This window comes from Eubalaena glacialis, chromosome 1 (assembly GCF_028564815.1).
Source record: "Eubalaena glacialis isolate mEubGla1 chromosome 1, mEubGla1.1.hap2.+ XY, whole genome shotgun sequence".
Taxonomy (NCBI): domain Eukaryota; kingdom Metazoa; phylum Chordata; class Mammalia; order Artiodactyla; family Balaenidae; genus Eubalaena; species Eubalaena glacialis.
In genome coordinates this window covers 66,225,603-66,248,543 of record NC_083716.1, presented here as the reverse complement: position 1 = coordinate 66,248,543, position 22,941 = coordinate 66,225,603, and the positions used below count along the sequence as shown (strand labels likewise).

The following is a 22,941-nucleotide window of genomic DNA, read 5'->3' as shown; positions in this document are numbered from 1 at the left end:
AGGGAAGAGGAGTCAAATGGATCAAAGCAGAACTGTGTGTGAAGGCAGTTCGCAGAGAAGGGAGTTGTGAGAACAGGTAACCCCAAACAATCAACCGCCTCCTTTGTAGGGCCTCCTCTTACCCAGGGACTGTTTAGGGGCTACTAGGTATGTCAGTTAGGATTAGGTTTAGCTTCGTGTTGCAGAAAGCCCAAACTAATGGTGAGTTAAACACATGAGGGTTTATTTTTCTCTCAAATAAAGGAATTAGATGGGCAGTCTGAGGCTGTTATCATGGCTCCATAATCATTAAGAACCCAGTCTTCTGCTCTGCCGTCTTTAGCACTGGCTTCTTCTCCAAGTGCCCTCATGGTCCAAGAAGGCTGATGGTGGTCTAGTCATCATGTCTGTATTTCAAGCAGCAGAAAAGGCAAATTGGTAGAAGTCCAATTACTCTCCTTTAAAGGAGCCTTCTTAGGACTTACCCAAAATCACCTGCTTATATCTCATTGGCCAGAACTTAGTCACATGGTATATTAAGTACAAAGGAAGCTGGGAAGTGTGGTCTTTAGCTGCACATGTTGCCTCCATGAGTAAAATCAAGTTTCTTTACAAAGGAGAGAATTAAGTAGTCAGCCTGCAGTATCTACCACATGAAACTTTCAATGAATATAAAAATTCTTTCTACTAAATTATGTAGTGACACCCTCTAAAAATCCAGTCCTCAGCAGTATATAATTCTTTAATATTTTTTGCCTTCCTTAAATTTTCACCTAATGGTGTGAATATAGGTTTGTATTAGTAGAGGTATGAATACGCATGTGCATGCTCACCTCTCTCTCTCTCTCACACACACACACACACACACACCCTTTGTGACTCCACATGCCTACAAAGTTTTCTTACTGGTTTTAATCTTTTAGGTTTTATGTTAAAATATATTGACTCAATAATCTTGAGGATACAATTTTCTGCTTGTTCCTTCAATTTGCCATTCATACAAAAAATAGATAGAATTCTTATAGATCTTAAAACTGCAACAGAGAGGGAATCTGTCATTTTTCAACACTGTATCATCAAAGCCTAGATAATTCAGACTTTGACATTTTCAGCTTGAATATTAAGCTATTTAGAGAAGTGACTCTTCATCCTGGCTACACTCTAGAATGAAATGTAGAGCTTTTGAAAAATATTTATGCCTTCCATCCCAGTTGAATGAGAATCTCTCCACAGATTATTTTAATGTACAGCCAGGTTGTAAAGTTGGAGAACCTGAGTTACAACCCTTTATCACCCCACCCAGCCCCATACACACACCCCTCCACAGCCAGGAAAAAAATAGAAGAATTAACATTTAAAGTGAGTAAAATGTCAGACTAAAATCAGAAATGTACTGGGTAAGCCTATGCTTTGGGGCAAGTGTTTCTTTAGAGCAGTGGTTCTCAGTCCTGGACGCAGACAAGAATCACCTAGAGCCTTGCTATTCAAAGCACTGGCATCACCTGGGAGCTTGACAGAAATACAGATTCTCGTGCTCCACTCAAGACCTACTGAATCAGAAACTCTGGAGGTGCGGCCTGGAAATCTATGTTTTAACAAGCCCTCCAGAGGGTTCTGAGGTTCACTAAAGTTTAAGAACTGACCCACATTTAAAAAGATAATAATAACTATGCCTGGATCCTTTCCCAGGCCAACTGACTCTCTGGCCAGTGGTGCCTAAATCAGTAAGGTTTGTCTTTTATGCTCTCTGGGTGATCTAATGCACAACCAGCGTAGTTACCACTGCCAAAACCACAGCTAAAAGCTGATTGCAGAGACATATTTACCCAGAATTAGTTATCCTAATCAGCAATGTGCTAGCAAATGTTTTAACTACCGGCAGAGGTGGGGAAGCCCTGATTTGTAGCATTTGCCAGTTTCCTCCCACCATGGCCGATTTCAAGCTACTAAAGAAAAGTCATTCAACTGGGAACTGGGATGAGGTGTATACAACCTGCCCTCCAGAGCCATCGAGAGCTGGCTCCAGCACACACTGCCCCAAGTTGTTGTTGCCAAAATTGCTTTCAAAAGTATTTGATACAGTAGCCCAAGTTGTTCTGTTGTGTTTATCATTAAGCCTTGACATTTTATCTCAACCATTTAAAATCCCTAAGAAATGGACTTGAGGACACGGGGAGGGGGAAGGGTAACCTGGGACGAAGTGAGAGAGTGGCATGGACATATATACACTACCAAATGTAAAATAGATTGCTAGTGGGAAGCAGCTGCATAGCACAGGGAGATCAGCTCGGTGCTTTGTGACCACCTAGAGGGGTGGGATAGGGAGGGTGGGGGGGAGGGAGACGTAAGAGGGAAGAGATATGGGGATATATGTATATGTATAGCTGATTCACTTTGTTATAAAGCAGAAACTAACACACCATTGTACAGCAATTATACTCCAATAAAGATGTTAATAAAAAAAAACAAACCCCTAAGAAATTCTTTTGTATTCCAGAAACCACATCAAGAAATATCCTTATAATTCTGAAACTCTAATTTTCATTCTTACAAATCTTGAAATTGATATCTGTAGTTCAGAAACTGAAAAATATAATAGCCACCATTTATTGATCATTTATATGATTTAGGTGATTTATCTATCAATTCTCACAACAACATGAAGAGATATTACTTACTCCTATCTTACTTATGAAGAAATCAGGGTCAGAAGAATCTAGAAACCACCCCAAACCACACATATAATCAGTGGCAGAGCCAGGATTAGGACCTAAGTCTATCTGTCTGCAGAGGCCATATTCTTGAGCATCATGCTTAAGCTAAGTTGTGGCAAAAGAGAAGATATTTTCAGGGAACCCAGGAGAGTTGATAATCTACAGAAAGAAAACTGGGTACAAACCTGATTTCAGAAGTCCTCATAGCAACAAGAAATGAGCAGCTGAGCTTATAGCAATTTATGATAGGCTGTTATTTTGAATTAGAGAGGTTACTCAGGGTTTTGTATGCTTTGTAATTAACCTTTCCTTCCTTTATTCTTTCATTGCACTTTGTACCTTCATTATTAAATAGTAAGTTCCATATGTTACCTGTAAATAACCACTGGGTATTTGTATTACATATATGTATAGTAAGATTTGTGAGCCCTGAATAGCTCATACTATCCCAGGCATATTTGTATCTCCTACAGTACCTAGCAAAGTACACATACAGAAGATTCAATAAAAGTTTGTTGAATACTGGAATTGACACCTTGCCCTTATGTCATGAATAAGCAAATTGAAACAGCTGTTTTAAATCCCTTCTGAAACAAGACAGTTTAATAAAATTTGGGGGAAAAAACCCTGTCAAACAAAAGGAGGCATTATTCTCAAATGAATTCTTCCAGAATCTTAGATAATCAAAACTATTTGATGCTGTATCTCTTATATCATTATGTTTAAAGTTTGTGACCCTCTACAATCCGATATACTGCATTAAATGATAAGGGCTAACATGCTGTTTAAAGTCTTACTTAAAATTAAAAGCTGGTTCTTAGTTTTCATTCAATGGGAGCTAAAGGAAAATAAGAATCAATCAATACCAAATGACTTCCTGGCCCCTTTTCTTCATCCTTATCTTTCTAAGATTACTTAGTTTTCATATACTACTTTTTCTACTTCCATAACCACAATAAAATATTTCTGCAATACCATCAGATTAAAAGTTGCTCAGACTGCAATACAAACATGTCCTAAAAACCACATGGCATTTTCTTTACGCTATAGTAATCACAGAATGGGACCTGCCAGATATGAGATCCATTAAAAATTTAAAGGTTTTATATTTTCATGCCATTGGGAAAGTTAACACCAGCAGAAACAATGTTATTGTATATATTTTTCTAAGGATAATCTAACAAAGATATTTCTGCTTCTCTTGATTGCTGAATCTTTCATCTATGATGGCATGAAAAGATTTAATTAATTTTAATTATGTTACTTTATTCTCTCAGCTTAAATACTTACTTCTAAAAGGGAGGAAGAAAGTTACTGTGCCAAGTGGCTATACTTCTAAATTCTTAGTTTTCATAGTTGAACAAAGGACAAGAATTTTCATAGTTGAATAAAGAGTCGCATAGTATATAGCATTTGACAGCAGTCATGAAAGTGGAGATAGGTCTCTACTTTGTGAAGTTACTTTTCCGTATATTGTGTATCAGAAGTGTTAATGAAGGCAAGAGAAAGGGTCTTAAACTCCAAGAATTTTTTTTAAAATCACGACTATATTCAATATCCTGTGATAAACCATAATGGAAAAGAATATTTAAAAAAAAGAATGTCTCTATGTGTATAACTGAGTCACTTTGCTGTACAGCAGAGATGACACAACACTGTAAACCAACTATACTTCAATTAAAAACAAAATTTTTTTTAAATCAAAGTTTGGAGAACTTTCTGCCTCAACTTTATTGCCGTTGGGGTTGACTTTCCCGATGGTATGAAAACATAAAACCTTTCATTTTTAATAGATCTCGTGTTCAGCAGATCACCTTCTATGTTCCAAAACATATTTTCAAAGAACATAAAACCACGGTGGGCTTGAAGCACTGTGGTCTCACTTGTGGCTGTTCCTATGGTTGTTTATTCAAGAGTAGATTCTCCTAAACAGCAAAGTTTGACAGCCCTGACAACTTTATGCATAGATGACTTTTAGACACTTTCGTTTTCCATTTTCTTGTTTTAAAAAATCAATTAACTGTTTTGTTAACAGGAAGTAAATAGACTGTGGGACTTAAGGCAACTCATATAATGCTTCTGTGAGTCAGGTTCCTATAAATGGAGAAAGCGCTCCCAGCTTGATCTTTTTTTCTCTTTAGGCACAAGAAAAGTCTAAGTAAAGTTCATAATTACGGTGACCATATAATCCATCGTTCAAACCATGACATTTTTGAGAGTGAAAGAGCACTATTAATAATCATGGCAGGAAAACAGGCATAAAGCAGGACTGTCTAGAATGAATCAAGACATATGATCATCTTCTCTATAAAGCTTTGTTGTCAGAAGAGGATGAGAAACACCAAGACACATCCAGCTGCTTTGTTAAAGTTTGCTCTAAAATGAGGCAGAGTGAAGAATATAGCCCATTCTCAGGGAACTCAGCCCCCTTTAGTAACTCACATCAGTATGTAGCTCAGTGCCTTCTGTCCCGAAACAGAGATACTATCCGCTCATCTCAGAACTTTGAGCACTTCCAACAAGAGGACCATTTTTCTATTTCTTCTTTCTAATTTATAACATTCTAAAATGGGGCTGCTGTGTTGCCCAACTCCAGGGTCACAACACAAAGAACACAATGTGAATGACGCCTCTTGGAGTTGTGCATCATGGTGGCCTTTCCCTTCTTCCTGGCAATCAAACAGATTTAGAAAGAAGGAGAGACAGGGACTTCCTTGGCGGTCCAGCGGTTAAGACTCGCCCTTCCAATGCAGGGGGCACGGGTTTGATCCCTGGCCAGGGAACTAGATCCCACATGCCCGAATTTGATCGGCTGGTTTCTGGCAACACTGGCTGTGTGTTCTTAATCAGCATCAAGCAGCCAACAGCCTGTCTATACAGGCTGAGGCAATGGTGACGATTTCTCTTCTCTCTCCCCACTCTTGTTTTGTGTGCAGAGATTCCAGCCAGCTACAACAGCTTCACAAGCAAGTCTTACTGGAACAACAGCAGTTGCAAAACCCATCTCCTTCATCTCCTAAGGAGTTTCCTTTCAACATGAGTGTTTTGACCTCCACTGCTGCCCCAGCGGTGACAATGTCCGGCAAGCAGGTGAAGGCCCCTTCATCACAGACATTCAGCTTGGCCCGGCCAAAGCACTTCTTCCCCTCCATGAGCACCACCGCAGCAACTGTGTCCCCTTCCAGCTCTCCAGTGTTCACCCTGATCAGCACTCCTCAAGCCATGCAGAGGACAGTGAGCAAAGAAAGCCTCTTAGTTTCTCACCCCTCGGCGCAAACCAAATCTCTAGGAGGGGTTTCTGCCCAAAACGAGCCACCTCCTCCAGGTCCGACAGAGCCAGCACAACTGCCACTCACATTTTCCATCTCCAGCGGAAACCAGTTTCAGCCCCACTGCGTGTCCCCAACTCCTGTCTCTCCCACCGGCCGGATTCAGAACCCAGTGGCTTTCCTCAGCTCCGTCCTGCCTTCTCTCCCTGCCATCCCACCCACCAATGCCATGGGGCTGCCTAGAAGCGCACCATCCGTGTAAGTGTCACTGAGGTTTCTTGATGTAAAAGATGTCATTTAAGAATGGACCCACATAAGAGTAGCTTGGTCTGGGACAGGACTCTCATTTAGTGAATTCCTACATAATCCAATCTCTTAGACACAAAATGGATATTGAACACCTTAGGACAAAAGGACATGATTACTTTAAATAATGTTTTTATAATTAAATACTGAAAACACCTCGACACACAGATTTTCTGGGCAGTGCTCAACTTTTGCTCGCAACATGCACTCCGTGAGTGCCTGATGGCTCCTGGCGTCTGGTTGCCATGCCAACCACTCTGATTTCTAGGCCTTTGTACCCTGGCCAGTGCTTTTCATGAGTGATTTAGGTGTGAATTTATTTTACAGGCCATCCCAGGGACGAATGAAGAAACATATAAAGTCTTCCCAACCAGTGAATGATGATTACATTCGTGAAACTAAGAATGCGGTGATTCTAGATTTGGGGAAAAAAATGAATTTCAGTGATGTCAGATCAAACCAGCAGGTAAGACTGTTGGGTTCAGACGGTTTATTGGAATTTCTTTGTAAGGAATGTAAGTTTGCTTAATTCAGTCCTTGGATGCTCAGGTCACCTGACCTCGGTGAAGCTGACACTGCAGTTCTGGAAGGCAAAGCACAGACTGTCCATGGTTCATGTAGGAAACTCGTCCACGTGGATTCACAGTTCTTGATTTAGCCCGGTAGTTAATTCAGTTTACTTGTCTACGTGCATTTACCTAGAATAGCGTATGTTAAGGAGAGAGACTAGATAGTCTGTTTTCCATTCCAACAATCCTCAGCTCAGTATTGGCAAACACCGTCACATCTTTGATACATTTCAATATCTGAGCCTTGAGATGACCTAGACTTTAAGGAACTCTGGGGTTCCAAGCCATCCTTTATCTGGCTGCTTCAATCTAATGTGCTTGGGCGTTTGCTCACTAGTTCCTCTCAATCTTTACATTAGGTTGAAGCACGTGAAATAGCCATTAGCGAATATCCTGTGTTTCAACCTGTACAATTCCCTGCTTTCTAGGAAGTGTTTACACAGAAGGAGAAAAAAGAAAGTCATCTGTAAGCATCACATAAAAGAAAGACTAAGTATTTTATTGGAGCCATTTATTTTTGCTTTTTGTAAGGTGGTTATTTTTTAAATGCAGATTTACATTTTAATATCTAACTCTTGGTTTATTTCCCCAGGTGGGAACTGATAAAATCTATTTTAAGTATAACATAAAATTTCAGTGAAAACTATATACCAAATATTGTGGAATCTGTGACATAAGTGACCCCTGGAAACAAGGCTCCAGACTCCCCTGACCATATGCTGTTTTCCTTCATGTTTCTATCTCTTACTTCCAGTGGAGCCATTGATATACAGTATTTTACTATTGTGTTATACGTTGGACAATTTTTACTGAGCGGATTCTCTTGAAAGTAATGCTTAAAATGTTTAAAATAATAATGCTTAAAATAGCTTTAAAATGCTTTTTAAAATTGACTTTAAATTATTGACTTGAAGCAGGATATTTAAGCTTGCCATAATCGAGTACACTTTTCATGTATTATTTCGTCAAATTACATATATTTCTGGGAGGCAAACACCAAGGCAACTATTCTTCTCTTCCACCTTCTAGATAGAGAAACTGAAGCACAGTTGTCAAACTGTCAGTGGTAGAATGAGAACCAGAGCCCTGGTCTCCAGGACACTTTCACATTTTCCCTGAAACTCTGCAGCCTTTTTGCAGGTTTACGACAAATACCTCCAAGCCCCATAAATGTTGCTCTGTCTAGCACAGATTTGTTTTCCTATAATACTGTCATCACAGTTGTGGTTGTTAATCCTTCTAAGTGTCATTGAAATCAGAGCTGTGTTCAGCCTATGTCTTTAACAACTCAGGGAGCAATTAGAACCCTGTAAAAATGATACCAGGTCAGCACACAGGCTGTTTGATTTTACTTTTATGGTTACTCTGTAGGTAGATCCATGTTAATCCATTGCCCCAACTCAGGGGAAAGTAGGGTTTTTCTCTTAATTACCTGAAATGTGAGTACATATAAACATGAACTTCCATGAGTGGAGTGCCATAAACCCAGCAGAACTCTTTATTAAACCTCCATCATGAATTATCTTCAGGGCTAACAGCAGGAACTTGGAGTCTCAAAAAGCATCTCAATCCTCTCCATATTTCAGTGAAAACTATACACCAAATATCTGTGACACATCCGTGTTCTTCTGACAATTATTATTCTGAGCGTTATTATGGTATATTAATTACAGAATTGATCTTACACAGCATTCTAGGCCAGGGATCATGAAAGCCAAGCTGCATAAATGCAATTCAGGAAACTAAGGAGCTGTCTGAGATGGAATGCTTGCATTAGGTTGGTAGATGTTGATTCTGAGAAAGTTTTGAGGAATAAATGATGACCATATTATAATATTGTTTTGTCCATTGCTGCCTTGGGAAATGACAGTGAAAAATTCATGAAGAACTGTCTAAATGTATTGTGGCCCATTGAGGAAGTTAAGAAGAAGAAAATTTGCTGAGAAAAAGTGGAGAACAATCATAAAGAAACATGTGTATTGACAGCCACCTCCACCCGCATTTTGGGGACACAGGGGTCAAAATCATCTGTTTTCTTACTCCCATATTAGCCTGCACATACGAGGGGGAAGCAAAGGATTCCTTCTGAAGAGTATGCATTTGTTTTGTTTTATCTTGCTTTGACCACTTTTAGGTCCAGAAAGCTGGACTCTCTTGCCCTATGTTACTCCTAAGCAGACGAAGAATAGTAAACGTTCTAAAATATTTGTGTGGTCTAGCATTTACATGTTATGTTGAGCATGAATGTAAACCAAAGGTCCTTGAACAGTTAATATTATTGACTACAAAAAATGTCCTCCCCAGAACTCAAACTTCTAAATTAATGTTTTAGAAATAGGGTTTCTTTGATGTATCTACCACCTTGTATTTCTCTGCTGTAATACTTCAGCGTTTATCCTCAAACTCATTTTATATAACATTTTCAATTAGCAACTAGCATTTGCTGGTTGATTCTTAGGACTTTGTGTGATACAAAGGTGTCATCCTTTCAGATGTTCATATTTACTAAACTGTTTAGCTTTCTAAACTGATAAAGATTTGTAGATTTTAGGCTGCATCATTTCTTATTTTGAAGGGTATCGTTCACCACCAGTGGATCTTCACTGGACATCAATTGGTTTAGGTTAGCAAGGTGAGTCTGAGAGGTCAGAGGAACCCAGGATCACACAAAATGTAATGGAACCTTCATAACCGATGATTTTAATGCACACATGACTTAGTGTGACGTTCTGCTCCCAGTAAATAGTTGGTGACTGTTAATGTCTAAAGCGCACACACACACACATTTAATGTCTTATTTCAACTTTCCTCCTTGACCTCATTTCTCTGGAAACTTTCCCATCTCTTTATTCTGCTCCTCCGTCCCATTTTTTAAATGAAAGCTTCATTAAAACTGTCTGTGGTTCGCAGATACTGCCCTATATGACAGAGGGGGGGAAAGAATAAGTACCTAATTCTTGCTCTGCCTTTTTTTCCTCTAATCTCCTTCTTCTCTAAACTGCTTAGTCATTTCTTCTATTTAAATCTTACCTCTTTCATCTCTTACCATGAATTCTTTATGAAAATTCTCTCTTGAGGGCAAACCGTCTTGCCGTCGGTTCCTTTTCTAATAAGAATTCAACGTAGTCATTGGCCTTATGTGGCTCACCGTGGGCACTGTAGGACCCTGGGTGCTGGAATAGTGAAGTGTCCCCATGTCACCTGCTGTGGGCCCACCCAGGATGCACCAGTCACAAGCTCCCTGGGAGCTGGACTGGCAGGGGGCGGGGGAGGGGGGTCTTGTTCATTGCTGCACCCCTGCTGTATCTGGCCCAGAGTAGGTGCTCAGGGAATATCTACTGAATTAACTCACAACTTTGGGATTTACATTAATTTCAGATAGGATGACCAAACTTTTGACCAAGGAGAAAATTTTGGATTTGTTGCATCTGTATGGAGAATATCTCACTTAACTATAGAGATTCTGATTATACCTAATTATAGACACTATCTACTATGATAACAATCTATTTTAATCAACTGACTAAAAAGATGAAAGCCTTTTTAAAAAAACACACTGAAATTAAGCAAAACTCTGGTGTTAACTGAACATTTAAGTATAAAATAAATCTGTGAACCATTTAGTAATTATTTATTCTTAAAGACAAAATTTGGATTTATGCAACCTCCTTGAAGGTAGAGTGCGTGTTTTATAGAATGCTGTGTCCCCAGTGCCTATTATAGTATTCTAAGAATTTGGCAGCAGGGACAGGGGGTAAGCCATGAAGCCTGGTTATTTCTATTGAAAGAAGCATGTAGTATAGGATAAATCATAAAAGAAGACATCCTCTGTGTAGGTTAACCTCCAAGTTAATCTAGGAATCTCTTATCTGCTGTCCATACTGTGGCCCACCCAAGAACAAAAGGAGAATACTTTCTCTAACACATAAAACTTCTTTTAGTGAACACTGTACCCAGAGTTGGTTGGGAACCCTTTGGGCAGGCTCTTCCAGCTGGTTTGATCCTATTTGATTATTTGCCCCTGAAGCCCAGACTCAGACCCAGAGTAGAGGAAGCCAGCAGCACGCTCAGGGCAGTGAGTGCCAGATCATGGCCCACGTTTTGGAAATTTGGAACCTTGGCAATGCCATATCTGATTGGGTTGTGTCATTACACTGTGGTTCTTAGCAGGAGGAAAGCACTCTCCATCACTCTGACAATTTGAAGAAAACTTCTGCAGATGTGTCCCAGAAACCAAATGCCTCAAGTTGTCAAACTATCAGCCTTAAGAGGATTATCTTTAAAGAAAAAAAAAAAAGAATTATATTTTCAAGTGGCATACTCTTCTGACGTAATTTTTTTAGCTTTTCATTTTCTTTCGTAGAGCAACTGAAATTCTATGCAATTCATTTTCACTTAAGGTCTTTAACATAAGCCTGGAAAGGATGGGCCATATGTCTTTGACTTGCTTGCCATACAGACCAGATTTACACAGAAAAATATTCTCTCCTTTGAGCACAGACATCACCTACAAGCAGCTGACGCAGAAACTCCTACTTTTACTCACAAAGGGGACAAGGCAAGGGAAAATGGAGAACACAGCCCAAATCCAGTTCTGGAAATTCAAAGTGTACAGGCGCTGACAGAGGATCAGTAGTACAACCTTTGTGCAGAACAGTGCAGAAAGCACATTCAAATTTAACTTAAACACACTGCTTGTTTGCAAATGTCCTTACAAAATCTGAACCCCATCAGTCACAGCTTGGAATGACAACCTTGATTTATGTATAAGAGGATTAGTTATCCTTGGGATAACCAACTCTTAGTTGCAAAGCACTACCAAAAAAAAAAAAAATGAATTCCTGCTCTGGGGATGGTGTGCATCTTTGTAAACATCTCAGTTGTAAAGGTTCACTGCTTTAGAAACAGGTCACATACCCCTGCCACACAGTTACGTGGGTTTCCTTGTTCCTGAGGTTCAACTTCCCAAATATTTTATGAAATCTTTCATGGAAACTCCTTGACCTACAGTATTCTTATTTTGTTGTGCATCTGTTAACTTATACATTATACCATATAACTGGTACCTTCAACAATTGTATCTTAAAAGCAATTTTATTTTTTTCTCCCTTTATCCCTTTAAATTTATCTAGTGGGGCTAATCCTTCTCCTGGCAATCTCAAATGTGAGGTAATCTCAAAACCATTTTGACCAATTTTAGTTCATATAACGTTCTACATTTAGTTTGTTGCAACATACAATCTTGATCCAGTAATACAAAATGACCAGTCCTTGTGGTAACCAACACCCCAATCCTTATTCAAAAATAAGACCCCACACACAAACGCCCCCATCCACACCTCACACCGCACACCCCAGGGACCTCTACAAATGGGAAATCGAAAGCCAGGAAGGAAGTATGGCCAGCTTCTCTCTTTTTCACTCCCTCCTCCCCTGCTTCACTAACTGCTGTTCCCAACTCCTTCCTTTCCCAGCCACAGAGGGACAAAAGCTGACTCCACACTGGCTCTGTCTCATATGTGACCCATATATGTATGACAGCGACCATCACAGGTCCTCTGACCTGACACAATGCAGGAGTGTGGGCCACTGAAAGCAACCTTCAGCTTGCCCACCAACAAAAACCCACCTTGCTCCTCACTCTAGATTTCTTAGGCAGGAGTCAGATATCAATCCACTGGAGGAACACAGTAAACACTACAAATGGGTCTATTTAATCTCTCTCAATAGACTGGAGGTGAAAGGCAGGTACTCTGGGGATGGAGGTGGAGGTGGGACGCTCACAGACATTAATAGCTCTTTGCAAAGTCTTCTCACTGGATTTTCTCCCTCCTGACTCTTTTGTATCTCTGATGAAGGTGAAGAATATCAATCATCTAACCTGTCCTTACGCACCTGCTTTGAGATTTCTGGAGGATAGTTTGTCTCCCAACTCACTTGTTTTTTGATATCTAACTCATCTTGGTGCCTCAGTAGAATACAACTGTATCCTCAGTACATAGTTACAAATAGTATATTTTAGATAACTCATTGAGTGTTCTGTTTTCATCACCTCCCAACTTGTAGTACTGGTAGAAAAGTAAATATATAACCAATAGGTGTGCACTTACAGAAAAACAAAACGTGCGTATTTTCATCATATCGCTTCCATAGTTCCTTTGGTTAAATCAATTCAAACATTTATAAATTCCATAAAATCAGGTCCCAACTTGGTAAAATCAAGTTCCTAAAAATAGTTGTTTGGAATACATGGAGACAATGTGGTATTTGTATTCTCAGGCAAGTGCTCAAAAGCCTTATATATCACGCATTTGTTCCTGAAGTATAGATATAATCATAACTTACCACAATGTACAGTAATACTTGTTTGGAAAAATTAGATCATACTTTCAATATAGAATTTCAGGAATTCATTCCCCCCCCCATAATAACTCTGACAATGTAATTAGCCAGGAACTTACCAGCCTTCACCCATCATGCAGTAGGAGAAGCTGCAGAGAAGGTTCTTTAGCTTGGAGCAAGGACTCCACTAAAATAGTGGCTAGAGGCGGTATGGAATGGATTGGGAATTTGGGGACTTAAATGAAACAAGATGAGAAGCCATAAGAAGCTAAGACCTCTTGCCACCCTCACAAAAAGCCTGGGTTATCCTGAACTCCAGGATCTGTGTGTGAGGTTTGCAAACTATATGAATTATGCTTTTGACTATTATTTTTAAAATAATAAAGCTATTTAGCACCTACCTCACATAGTAAGAGAATAAAATGACTCATTGGTTTCACTCCTAAGCATCCAAAAAATAAACAAATTTGTTAAAAGGAAAAATAATACCCATTTAGGAGCATGAATGCAATTCAACAAAGAAGAAAAATATATTCCTTATGGGATTTTAAACTGTCAAGACTAGGAAACATTTCAAATTTGTGGGATGAGTTAATGTATTTATGGAAAATATACTCGCTGTATAGTATTAGGTTGAATAATTTGAAATTGCTGATATTTTACCTCTTTTAACCCTCAAAAATGGCAATTTCATATAGTTCAAACTAATAGGTAGATAGTTGGAAGCTTTAAGTATTAACTTTAAAAATAAAAAGCAACCCAAAATGTAGAAAATGGTCTTAATACTTTTAAACTAAATTAGGTTTCAAATTAGAAGTGAACAATCTTTTACTTTAGTTTGTTTATCTGATCAAAAATTAATACGCTTAACTGGAGATTAATCATTTTTCTACCCTGAAAGAGCTGTAGATGTATTTTGTTTACCCAGTCTGAGATGAGGCTGAGAGGGAAGATTTAAAATTGGTTCTAAGAACTTAAAACCAAGAAACATTTGGTGTCCGTGTTTCCTAAGTTCCAATTCTGCACAAACTCAGGCGATGATATGTATAAGACAATAGCTAGAGGACGTGAATGATGTGATTTAATAGCTTGAGAACATATCTCATGAGTCCTGAACTCAATTACTCTGCCTATGACTAGGGGCAGATGCAAATCAGCCATGTGCTCCCAAATTCCACTTCAGGGGCATCCTAGTACCATCTCCATGGGGCCTACCTAAATCATAAAATTATGGTTAACTAGAGTCACAAGTTTAACCAAAGGTCTCACCCTCACCCCAAGCACATGGCTCCAGATTCCTCAAAGATACAGTAGTGTTGGAACAAGTGACAGCCCCCATGTCATTCATGTATTCTTTCATTCTTCAGATACTCATGGAGCACCTGCCATGTGGCAGGCACTCACTATTCCATATATGGTTGATATAGTGGGATGCAAGACAGACAAGAGCTCTGTTTTTCTGATGCTAACATTCTAAGGCTTAGAGATATTCAATCATTCAATCAATATACAAACAAGAAAAACACTAGATAGCAGTCCATGCTCTGTAGAGAATTAGAATTGGGAGTTACTTTAGATGAAGTGGCCTGGGAAAGTTGCTTTAGGGAGGTGACATTTAAGCTTGATAGAATAGGGCAGGATAGGGAATCAGAGGAATCCAGGATAAGTTCTAGATTTAGGTTAACTTGGTGCACTCAAAGTGTGGTCTTAGACCTGTGCCAGTCTGCAAGCTGTCATCTCTCCACCTTGAGATAAGTATAGAAATTGAAAGTAACCATTAAGAAATTTCTAGAGCATTTGACAGAGAAATTTTATGTCTATTGAATATAATAATTCTGCATGCTTTTTCTATTTCATTTTTCTAGTAATTCATTTTTATTTTATTTTATTTTATAAGAGTACAGGTTGAAAAAATCTATTTTTAAAATCTGGTTTTCACCATAGGTAATGTGAGAAACACCAGCTTAACCACTTAACCAAGTGGATGAAGAGTGGTGCCAGTTCCTAAGATGGGGAAGAGCAGGGTAGGAGTATCTTCCCTGGGGGACAGAAATCAAGTGCGTGTTCTTTGGACCATGCTAAGCTGGTCCATGGGTGCACCCATGAGGCACCCAAGCCATGACAGAGAGTGTACTGGTGGGTATATGACTCTCATGATGTAGAGTAGATCACTGGGTATATGAGTTCTGGGGAGAGACCAGGCTGAGACACATGGATTTGGAGTCATCAGCATACAGAAGGTATCTGAAGCTGTGAGATTAGATGAGATCACCTAGAGCAGGGGAGGAAGAGCTAGTAAAGGAGACTGATAAGGACCAGCTAGGGGAAGAGAAGGAAAACCAGTAGGGTGTCATGGAAACCAACAGAAAAAAAATGTTTCAAAAAGGATAAAGTAGCCATCTGTGTCTAATGCTACTGAGAGGCCAGGTAAGGTAAGAACAGATAAGTGACAACTTATCTGTGGATGTGGCAAATGTGAAGACCCTGACAGCAGCAATCTCAGTGGAACTATAAGAACACAAGCCTAATTGGAGTATGTTAGTGAGAGAACAGGCAACAAGGAAATGAGGCTCTAACAATAGAAAATTATTTCAAATAGCTTCGTTGTGAGGGCAGCAGAGACACAGTGTAGGCAGACATGGGGTCAAGGGAGATTTATTCAAGACAAGTTTTCCTCAAGTATGCAGATGGGAATGTCTAGTAGAGACAGGAAGCTGGTGATGCAGGCATGTATCAGAATGCAGTTCAGAATAATTTTGCCAAAATACCACATAGGCAGCTCTACATATTAAAATGGACACTATTAGTAGCTACAAAAATTATATTCCATCTTCATTCCATTCCCTACAATATTCTACCGGGGCTCCATGCTGAAGGTGAGGAATCAGGGTTCACTAGGACAGTTTGGGATTGTAGTAGAAACACAAATCTCCTTCAGTGCTCCATGATGAGGAACTGGAAATGGAACATGCCTGGTTTACTGAGGTTCCACAATGTAAATCTAACATTTGAATCTTAAAAAGTTTCATCCTCACATTATATTGACGAACACACTCTTCCTCACCCACAGAAATAGAAATTAAAACATGTTTGCCATTTTGACAGGAGTACAAAATTTCAAGCTTTGAGCAGAGGCTGATGAATGAAATAGAGTTTCGCTTGGAACGCACCCCTGTTGATGAATCAGATGATGAAATCCAACACGATGAGATCCCCACTGGCAAGTGTATTGCTCCCATGTTTGACAAAAGACTCAAGCACTTCCGGGTCACCGAAGGCTCTCCAGTGACATTCACCTGCAAAATTGTTGGGATACCTGTCCCAAAGGTAGGGGAAGATGACCAGCCAGTTGGCCAACCAACAGTGCAAAACTATAGACAGTGCCTTCAAGAAAGTCTTACCAGACTGTAGTGAAGTATCTACAGAGGGAATGAAAATCAATACCAGAAAATTAACAAAGCCCAAGTAATCTGACTAAAAAGATACAATCAGGAATAGAATCATTAAATAGCCAGGCAAAAACCAAATCAGACAACTTATGGGTAAGTTAAAATTTTTATAAAAGTTGAAAATAAATGTCTTAGTCATGATCCTCTATTTTGGGCTATTGATTCTCTCAACCATCAAACTCACCAAACTGATACTTTTCTTTCTATTTAACATCTGAAAATCTACAGCCTGCCTGTTGTACAAAGTGAGCTATATTTGTATTATTGCTGTTAGGTTGGTAAATGCTGAAAATGTCGTATTGTTATCACTGGCTGCTGAAAAATCTTACGAGTCACCAGACTTTTTGGCAGTCAGCGAGAGAAGGATTTACACCCAGTATGTCTACAGCAGGGAACCTATCCACCCTACTTTCACAAACATTAACATGGCGCTAGTATGTATGATTAGGTAACCAGGAAATGTAGAGAAGGGCAGCTGCAACCAGTACTTTAACTCCCCTGTCTTTGAGAGATCTCCTTGATACACGCAGAACTTAACTTGAAAACTATGTATACTTAAATTTTAGTCAGAGGAGAAATTTAGCAGTTGAATCCTGGCCTCATTCCATTTGGTATAATAAACCATACTATCCTTTCAAGTAAGGTCAGCTATTCTAGGCCCTGAGATCTCGGACTTCAGGAGACTTGAGTTTGTAAAAGGATAATAGGAAAAGTTCCAGGCTCCCGGTTTTAATTATTTTGCCTCTGAAGATATTTCTGGTCCTTAGGGTGGCTTTTTAAGTAATTATAAATATAATAAAAATAGTCAAAAGTTTTTTCTCAATCCTAAATTATACATAATTTCTTACTTAAATATTGTATATGTACAAGTGGAGGAGCATATTATACTGTCATTTGTAATATGTTTAAAGATTTTTTTCTAAGTGTTTTATAAGGGACGGGTTACTAGTTGTAGAGATGGCAATCGATCCTTGCCTTATCCTACTCCTTGTATCATTATCCTCTAAAGATGTACAGAACAGGGACTCCCCTTGTGGTCCAGCGGTTAAGACTCCACGCTCCCAGTGCAGTGGGCACGGGGTCCATCCCTGATCAGGGAACTAAGATCGTTCATGCTGCATGGTGCAGCCAAAAAAATAGATGCACAGAACAGTGTATATTCTCCTTGATTATTTTTCATTTCAGGTTTACTGGTTCAAAGATGGGAAGCAGATTTCAAAAAGAAATGAGCACTTCAAAATGAGGCGAGAAGGAGACGGGACGTGTTCTCTGCACATTGACTCCACCACCGGCGATGACGACGGCAACTACACCATCATGGCGGCCAACCCCCAGGTGGAGACGCAGGCTCCTGCGCTGTACTGCACTCTGAGGAAGGAGCAGTTCATGTCATTGTGAATAAACCTTGAGAAGTGCAAGTTACTAAGGATTTCTGAGGAAAATGAATAAGGAGCATAGAGACTGTGTGTAACCAGAGCACAGTATCACAACTTACAAGACCACTTAGCCACGGATGGGTCACGCCACCCTTCAGCCTTTGTCAAAGGACATTAGTAGTATCTATTCACTAAGTATATGCCCCAGAACTATTGGAGTAAATCTTGTTTTGATCAACTCACGGACTCTCTTGAAGAGTCAACAAATTATTCTATCAAAGAATGATTTGCTATTTTTTGTTCTTCAGAGAATAAGCAAATCACTTGTGAATATCCCTCACTCATAAAAAAATTTTTTTTTGGTAAAAGTTGGAAAGCCATAATCTTTCACTTTCCTTTTCTGAAGAGACCAAGACTTAAAATTCCCCTTAAAGATATGGCAGAGTAAATATCTTCAATTACTTTTAGAATAGGAGGTACAGAACTATAATTTCTACTCACCCACTCTTCCTATTAAAATGTTAGTTTTGAAGATAACTTCTATTGAGGAAAGTATAAAAATACTTGACCATGATCTCTGCATGTGCCTACAAATAATGTTAAGTGCACAAGAATTCAAATTTTCTTACATTTATGTCTGTTCATTTCTCAGCTTAAAAATGAAAGCCACAATATTCTTAAAAATCGTTTCCCCTGGAATATTAACAGTGATTTAAGGAGTTATATTGTTTTCATCCCCCCTCACAAAAAAAAAAAAACAAACTCCTAATAGTTAGCCAAAAAGTTCATAATGTTCTGGTCCATAAGAATGTATATGTACTGAAAAAAATGTGGAATTGTTTTTATTTTAATCTCCTTCATTTTCTGTTTCTCAGGGGAGAATCAGCTGTTCTGGCCACTTGATGGTACAAGGTTTGCCCCTTCGAAGTCGACTAACAGCTGCTGGTCAGTCTCACAGGTAAAGACAGTAAGAATCTCCCTTCTCTAGCCCCTTCCAAGCAGCCACCCACCACAATGAGCACTGAAGTATCTGGTCTACAAATTGTCGACTAATGTGTAGTCCTCCACCCACAGCATCAGCATCACTTGGGAGCTTTCGTTGCAAATGCAGAATCCCAAGCCCCACCCAGACATACTGATCAGAATCTACATTTTAATAAGATCCCCAGGTAATTCATAAGCGCATTAAATATGAGAAGCATTGGTCCACGGCACACTTTTTTTTTTTTTTTTTAAATTATTTATTTATTTATTTATTTATGGCTGTGTTGGGTCTTCGTTTCTGTGCGAGGGCTTTCTCTAGCTGCGGCAAGCGGGGGCCACTCCTCATCGCGGTGCGCGGGCCTCTCGCCATCGCGGCCTCTCTTCCTGCGAAGCACAGGCTCCAGACGCGCAGGCTCAGTAATTGTGGCTCACGGGCCTAGTTGCTCCGCGGCATGTGGGATCTTCCCAGACCAGGGCTCGAACCCGTGTCCCCTGCATTGGCAGGCAGATTCTCAACCACTGCGCCACCAGGGAAGCCCCACGGCACACTTTTAATGGTTCAAAAATTGCAACCATCACTAGCACCTGTGCACATAATATATAAATCAGACTCTCTGAATTAAATTACCTTGTCTTTAAAAAACAGAAACCGTTAATGAGTATATGTATACTGATAAAAGATTTCTGTTGTTGTTATTGTCTCCAATATAACAGCTGTCTCCAACACAGCAACTGACCTTCCTCCTCTCCGATTTTACTAAACACTAAGAAGAAAGAGCCTGGCTTTCTCTTGAGTCTTGGTGGTGCCACAGAGTCTTAGCAAAGCATTTCATAGTTGCTGACATGGATGAATTACATTAGACTTACCAAAGGAACAAAAATAGTGACCCATGTTTCAGATACCGTATTTTACCACCGTTGCAACTCTACCTTCTTCTTCAGTTTTTTTTTGTTTTGTTTTGTTTTCCTTCTTCAAGAACAGCTGTTACTGTGGTCAGTCTTAACCAGTTTAAGTTCATGATCATCTTCAATGGTCTGACATAATTTATTAGCCAGGTTAAATTGTATTACTCAGAGACACAGGGATTGCAGCTGCCTTGTTCTGGGTGATAAACAGGACTTCTCTTTTGGCTCTCATTTGAGGTTCAGATTGAATACTGATTTGTTTATTCTGAAACTTCTGAACAACTGGTCAAACCCAAGGCAAGGGGAGCTGAGTCACTTAACCCAGAATGACTTCAGAGAGAAAGAAGCTAAAGCCTGTTTATTTGATTACAGATCTCACAAGATAACCCTACAGTGGGTGAGATGCTTAGTACTTTGCTTTTTACGTCAGCTCCACACTATTATTTATTATCCCTTCATGGTGCAGCCACCCCCACCCCCCAAAAAAATCTTTCTCCAGGCCCGAGAGCCATGCCTAAATGTCTATACTGTCATAAGTTCTGAAGCGGTTTCTGTGGGTAATGCCTGAACATGCTTGCTGTTTTAGAGTAAGGTCCCGAGCGCAAGAAAGAGACAAAGAGCCCCTACAGGAACGATTTTTCCGACCACATTTCCTGCAGGCTCCTGGGGATATGGTAGCTCACGAGGGGCGCCTCTGTCGCCTGGACTGTAAGGTAGACTCTAGTACACCATTCTTGGTTCCAAATCTGTTCATATTTTGTATTTGTTTGTTTGTATGCACCTATTTTTGTTTGTATTTGTTTTATGGTTGTTGTTTTTTCGGGGAAAGGGGACTGAGGAACAGAGAGAGAGAGAGAGAGAAAGAGAGCACTTTTTTGCCCACAAGGTTCTTTTTGGAGCATTTAATACCAGACAAAAGTATTTCATAAAATCTTTAAGTGTTTATATCTTAATAAAAATTACATTGATACTGTACCAAGTTAACTCTATGCTTGTAAAGACAACCAAAGAGGTGATGTAATTCAGACATTTTCCATATGGTACCTGGAAGGTCTTTATTACCGTAAAGGCATAAGGATGATTTTTGCATCCTTGAAGTGAATTGCTGTGAGGTACAGCCTTTGAAAAAATTATAGTCATGAAAAGATGGCTCCAAGGCAGTTTATGAAAACAGAAGCTGATTTCTCTTACTAGTCAACATCCATCACCTTTAGCTAGTCTACATTCTAACTCTTCCACCAGAAACTAGGTTCAGTTGAACAGTATGAATATTTCTCAGTATGAACAGTAACTGAAGTCACCCCTTCTGTCCGAACGATGTAGAATGCTATGGAGATTTAGACACAAATTAGTAAAGGCTTAAGGTTAAGCATTTATAGAATCCACTTCTCTAGGTGGTTCTTGCTCTCCCATTAGTTACCTAAATAATATTTGGGATTAACTTCTTCCACCCTAAACCCTAAAAGAAACCCATGACTGGGTCCCATCCCCAAAGATTCTGATTTAATATAGTAAGTGGGCATCAGGATTGTCAAATACTCCTCATGTGATTATGACACACAGCCAGCTTTGAGAACACTGGTTTAATGTCTGTGCCTTTCTTGGCTACCTCTTGCTTATTAGGTATGTAAGCAATATCTCTGAAACTGATCCCACAGGCCTATTTTATCTATCTATTTAGCTTTTTAATTCTTATTCATTCTAATCTAGAATATAATCATGACCTGAATTGGGGTCCAAATACTATACAGTTTAAATGCATACGGCCACCCACCTAGACCCCTCTTGTCCCGATGCTCCTGAGGAGAGGCTTCTCAGCACTGACGTTCTGTCACTATTGATGTGGTGCCAGACAAGGATGAAGAATTCAGCCACCAAATAAATCTGTCTGTCCTCAGTCTGTCATTTGCCTCATCTGTCCTGTTGTTTGTTAGGTGAGCGGCTTACCGCCTCCGGAGCTGACGTGGCTGCTCAATGGCCAGCCTGTGCTCCCCGACACCTCCCACATGATGCTGGTCAGGGAGACCGGAGTCCACTCTTTGCTCATTGACCCGCTCACTCAACGTGACGCAGGGACCTACACCTGCGTTGCTACCAACAAAACCGGACAGAATTCCTTTAGTCTGGACCTCACTGTAGTAGGTAAGGTTTGCTGCTGGAACCCCTAAACATAACTCCCTCCAAAGTGATGCGGAAACATGCAGAGCCTCTGATGTAATTCCTTAGTCCTTTGCCCCACCGAGTCTCATCTTAGTTTCTCCTTCACTGTAATAAAGGCCATGTTTCCTACGTTGCTTTCGAAAACATATCAGTAAGCTAAAAACATAATATGGTACTTTGTGTATATCATGCTTGCAATAAATGGTAGTCACTGTAATTACTAATTGACTATCAGGTCAATTCAGGTCACTTGCCCTACAGCTCATCACTCCTGGAACACTCCAGGGTCTCCCCCCACCCCAAGCTTCCATGCCTTTGCATCTGTGGTCCCTCTACATGCTAGGAGGTTTGCCTAGCAACCTCCTACTCATTCTCTAAGACTTAATTCAAATGTCTCCACAAAGGCACAGTGGATCCACCAGGTTACATCCTCCTCTGTTTCCATAGCACTTAGTAAAGGAGAGACTCTTACAGCACTGGTGGCTTCGGTGTAACTATTTTCCCTTTTGCCTCCCTGAAGACACCATGAGCCTCTGAGGTCAGAGATTCTGACTTGTTCTTCTGTGTATCTCTGATGTCTGACTCAGTACCTGGAACGTGGAAGGCACTTGAATCTATAACTAAACAAACAAACCCTTACCTTATAAGATGATGTGAACAAAACACTGTCATGTCCACAGATAAGGACAAAAAGTCATTGTCACCTGGGAGGTGCCAGCCCCTCGGGGCAGTAGTCCAGCCAGAATTAGATTTCAGAATGTATGAAATCTTGTGCTGGGCTTTCTCCCGCTGTCTCCCTCGTATGGCCCCTGAAGGAAATCAGGGTAGCTTCAGAATGCTAATCCTCTCTCTAAGCTAGTAGCTGTCTCCTCAGTCTATTTTTTTCT

At 39.9% G+C, this 22,941-nt stretch overlaps 1 protein-coding gene and 1 long non-coding RNA gene across 5 annotated transcripts in view; one reads left to right on the top strand and one right to left on the bottom strand.

Moving 5' to 3' along the window:
* The window catches only part of MYPN (myopalladin), an 83,825-nt gene that overhangs the window by 53,764 nt on the left and 7,120 nt on the right, over window positions 1-22,941 (top strand). For all 3 annotated transcript variants that reach the window (XM_061197724.1, XM_061197716.1, XM_061197731.1), the window contains 7 exons: window positions 5,630-6,220; window positions 6,596-6,734; window positions 16,285-16,506; window positions 17,814-17,963; window positions 18,880-18,962; window positions 20,481-20,607; window positions 21,829-22,036. In XM_061197724.1, coding sequence (XP_061053707.1) covers window positions 5,630-6,220; window positions 6,596-6,734; window positions 16,285-16,506; window positions 17,814-17,963; window positions 18,880-18,962; window positions 20,481-20,607; window positions 21,829-22,036 — 1,520 coding nt within the window. The remainder of the gene's footprint in view (window positions 1-5,629; window positions 6,221-6,595; window positions 6,735-16,284; window positions 16,507-17,813; window positions 17,964-18,879; window positions 18,963-20,480; window positions 20,608-21,828; window positions 22,037-22,941) is intronic.
* Window positions 1-22,941, bottom strand: part of LOC133096227 (uncharacterized) — an 85,842-nt gene that overhangs the window by 56,977 nt on the left and 5,924 nt on the right. The window lies entirely within an intron of this gene.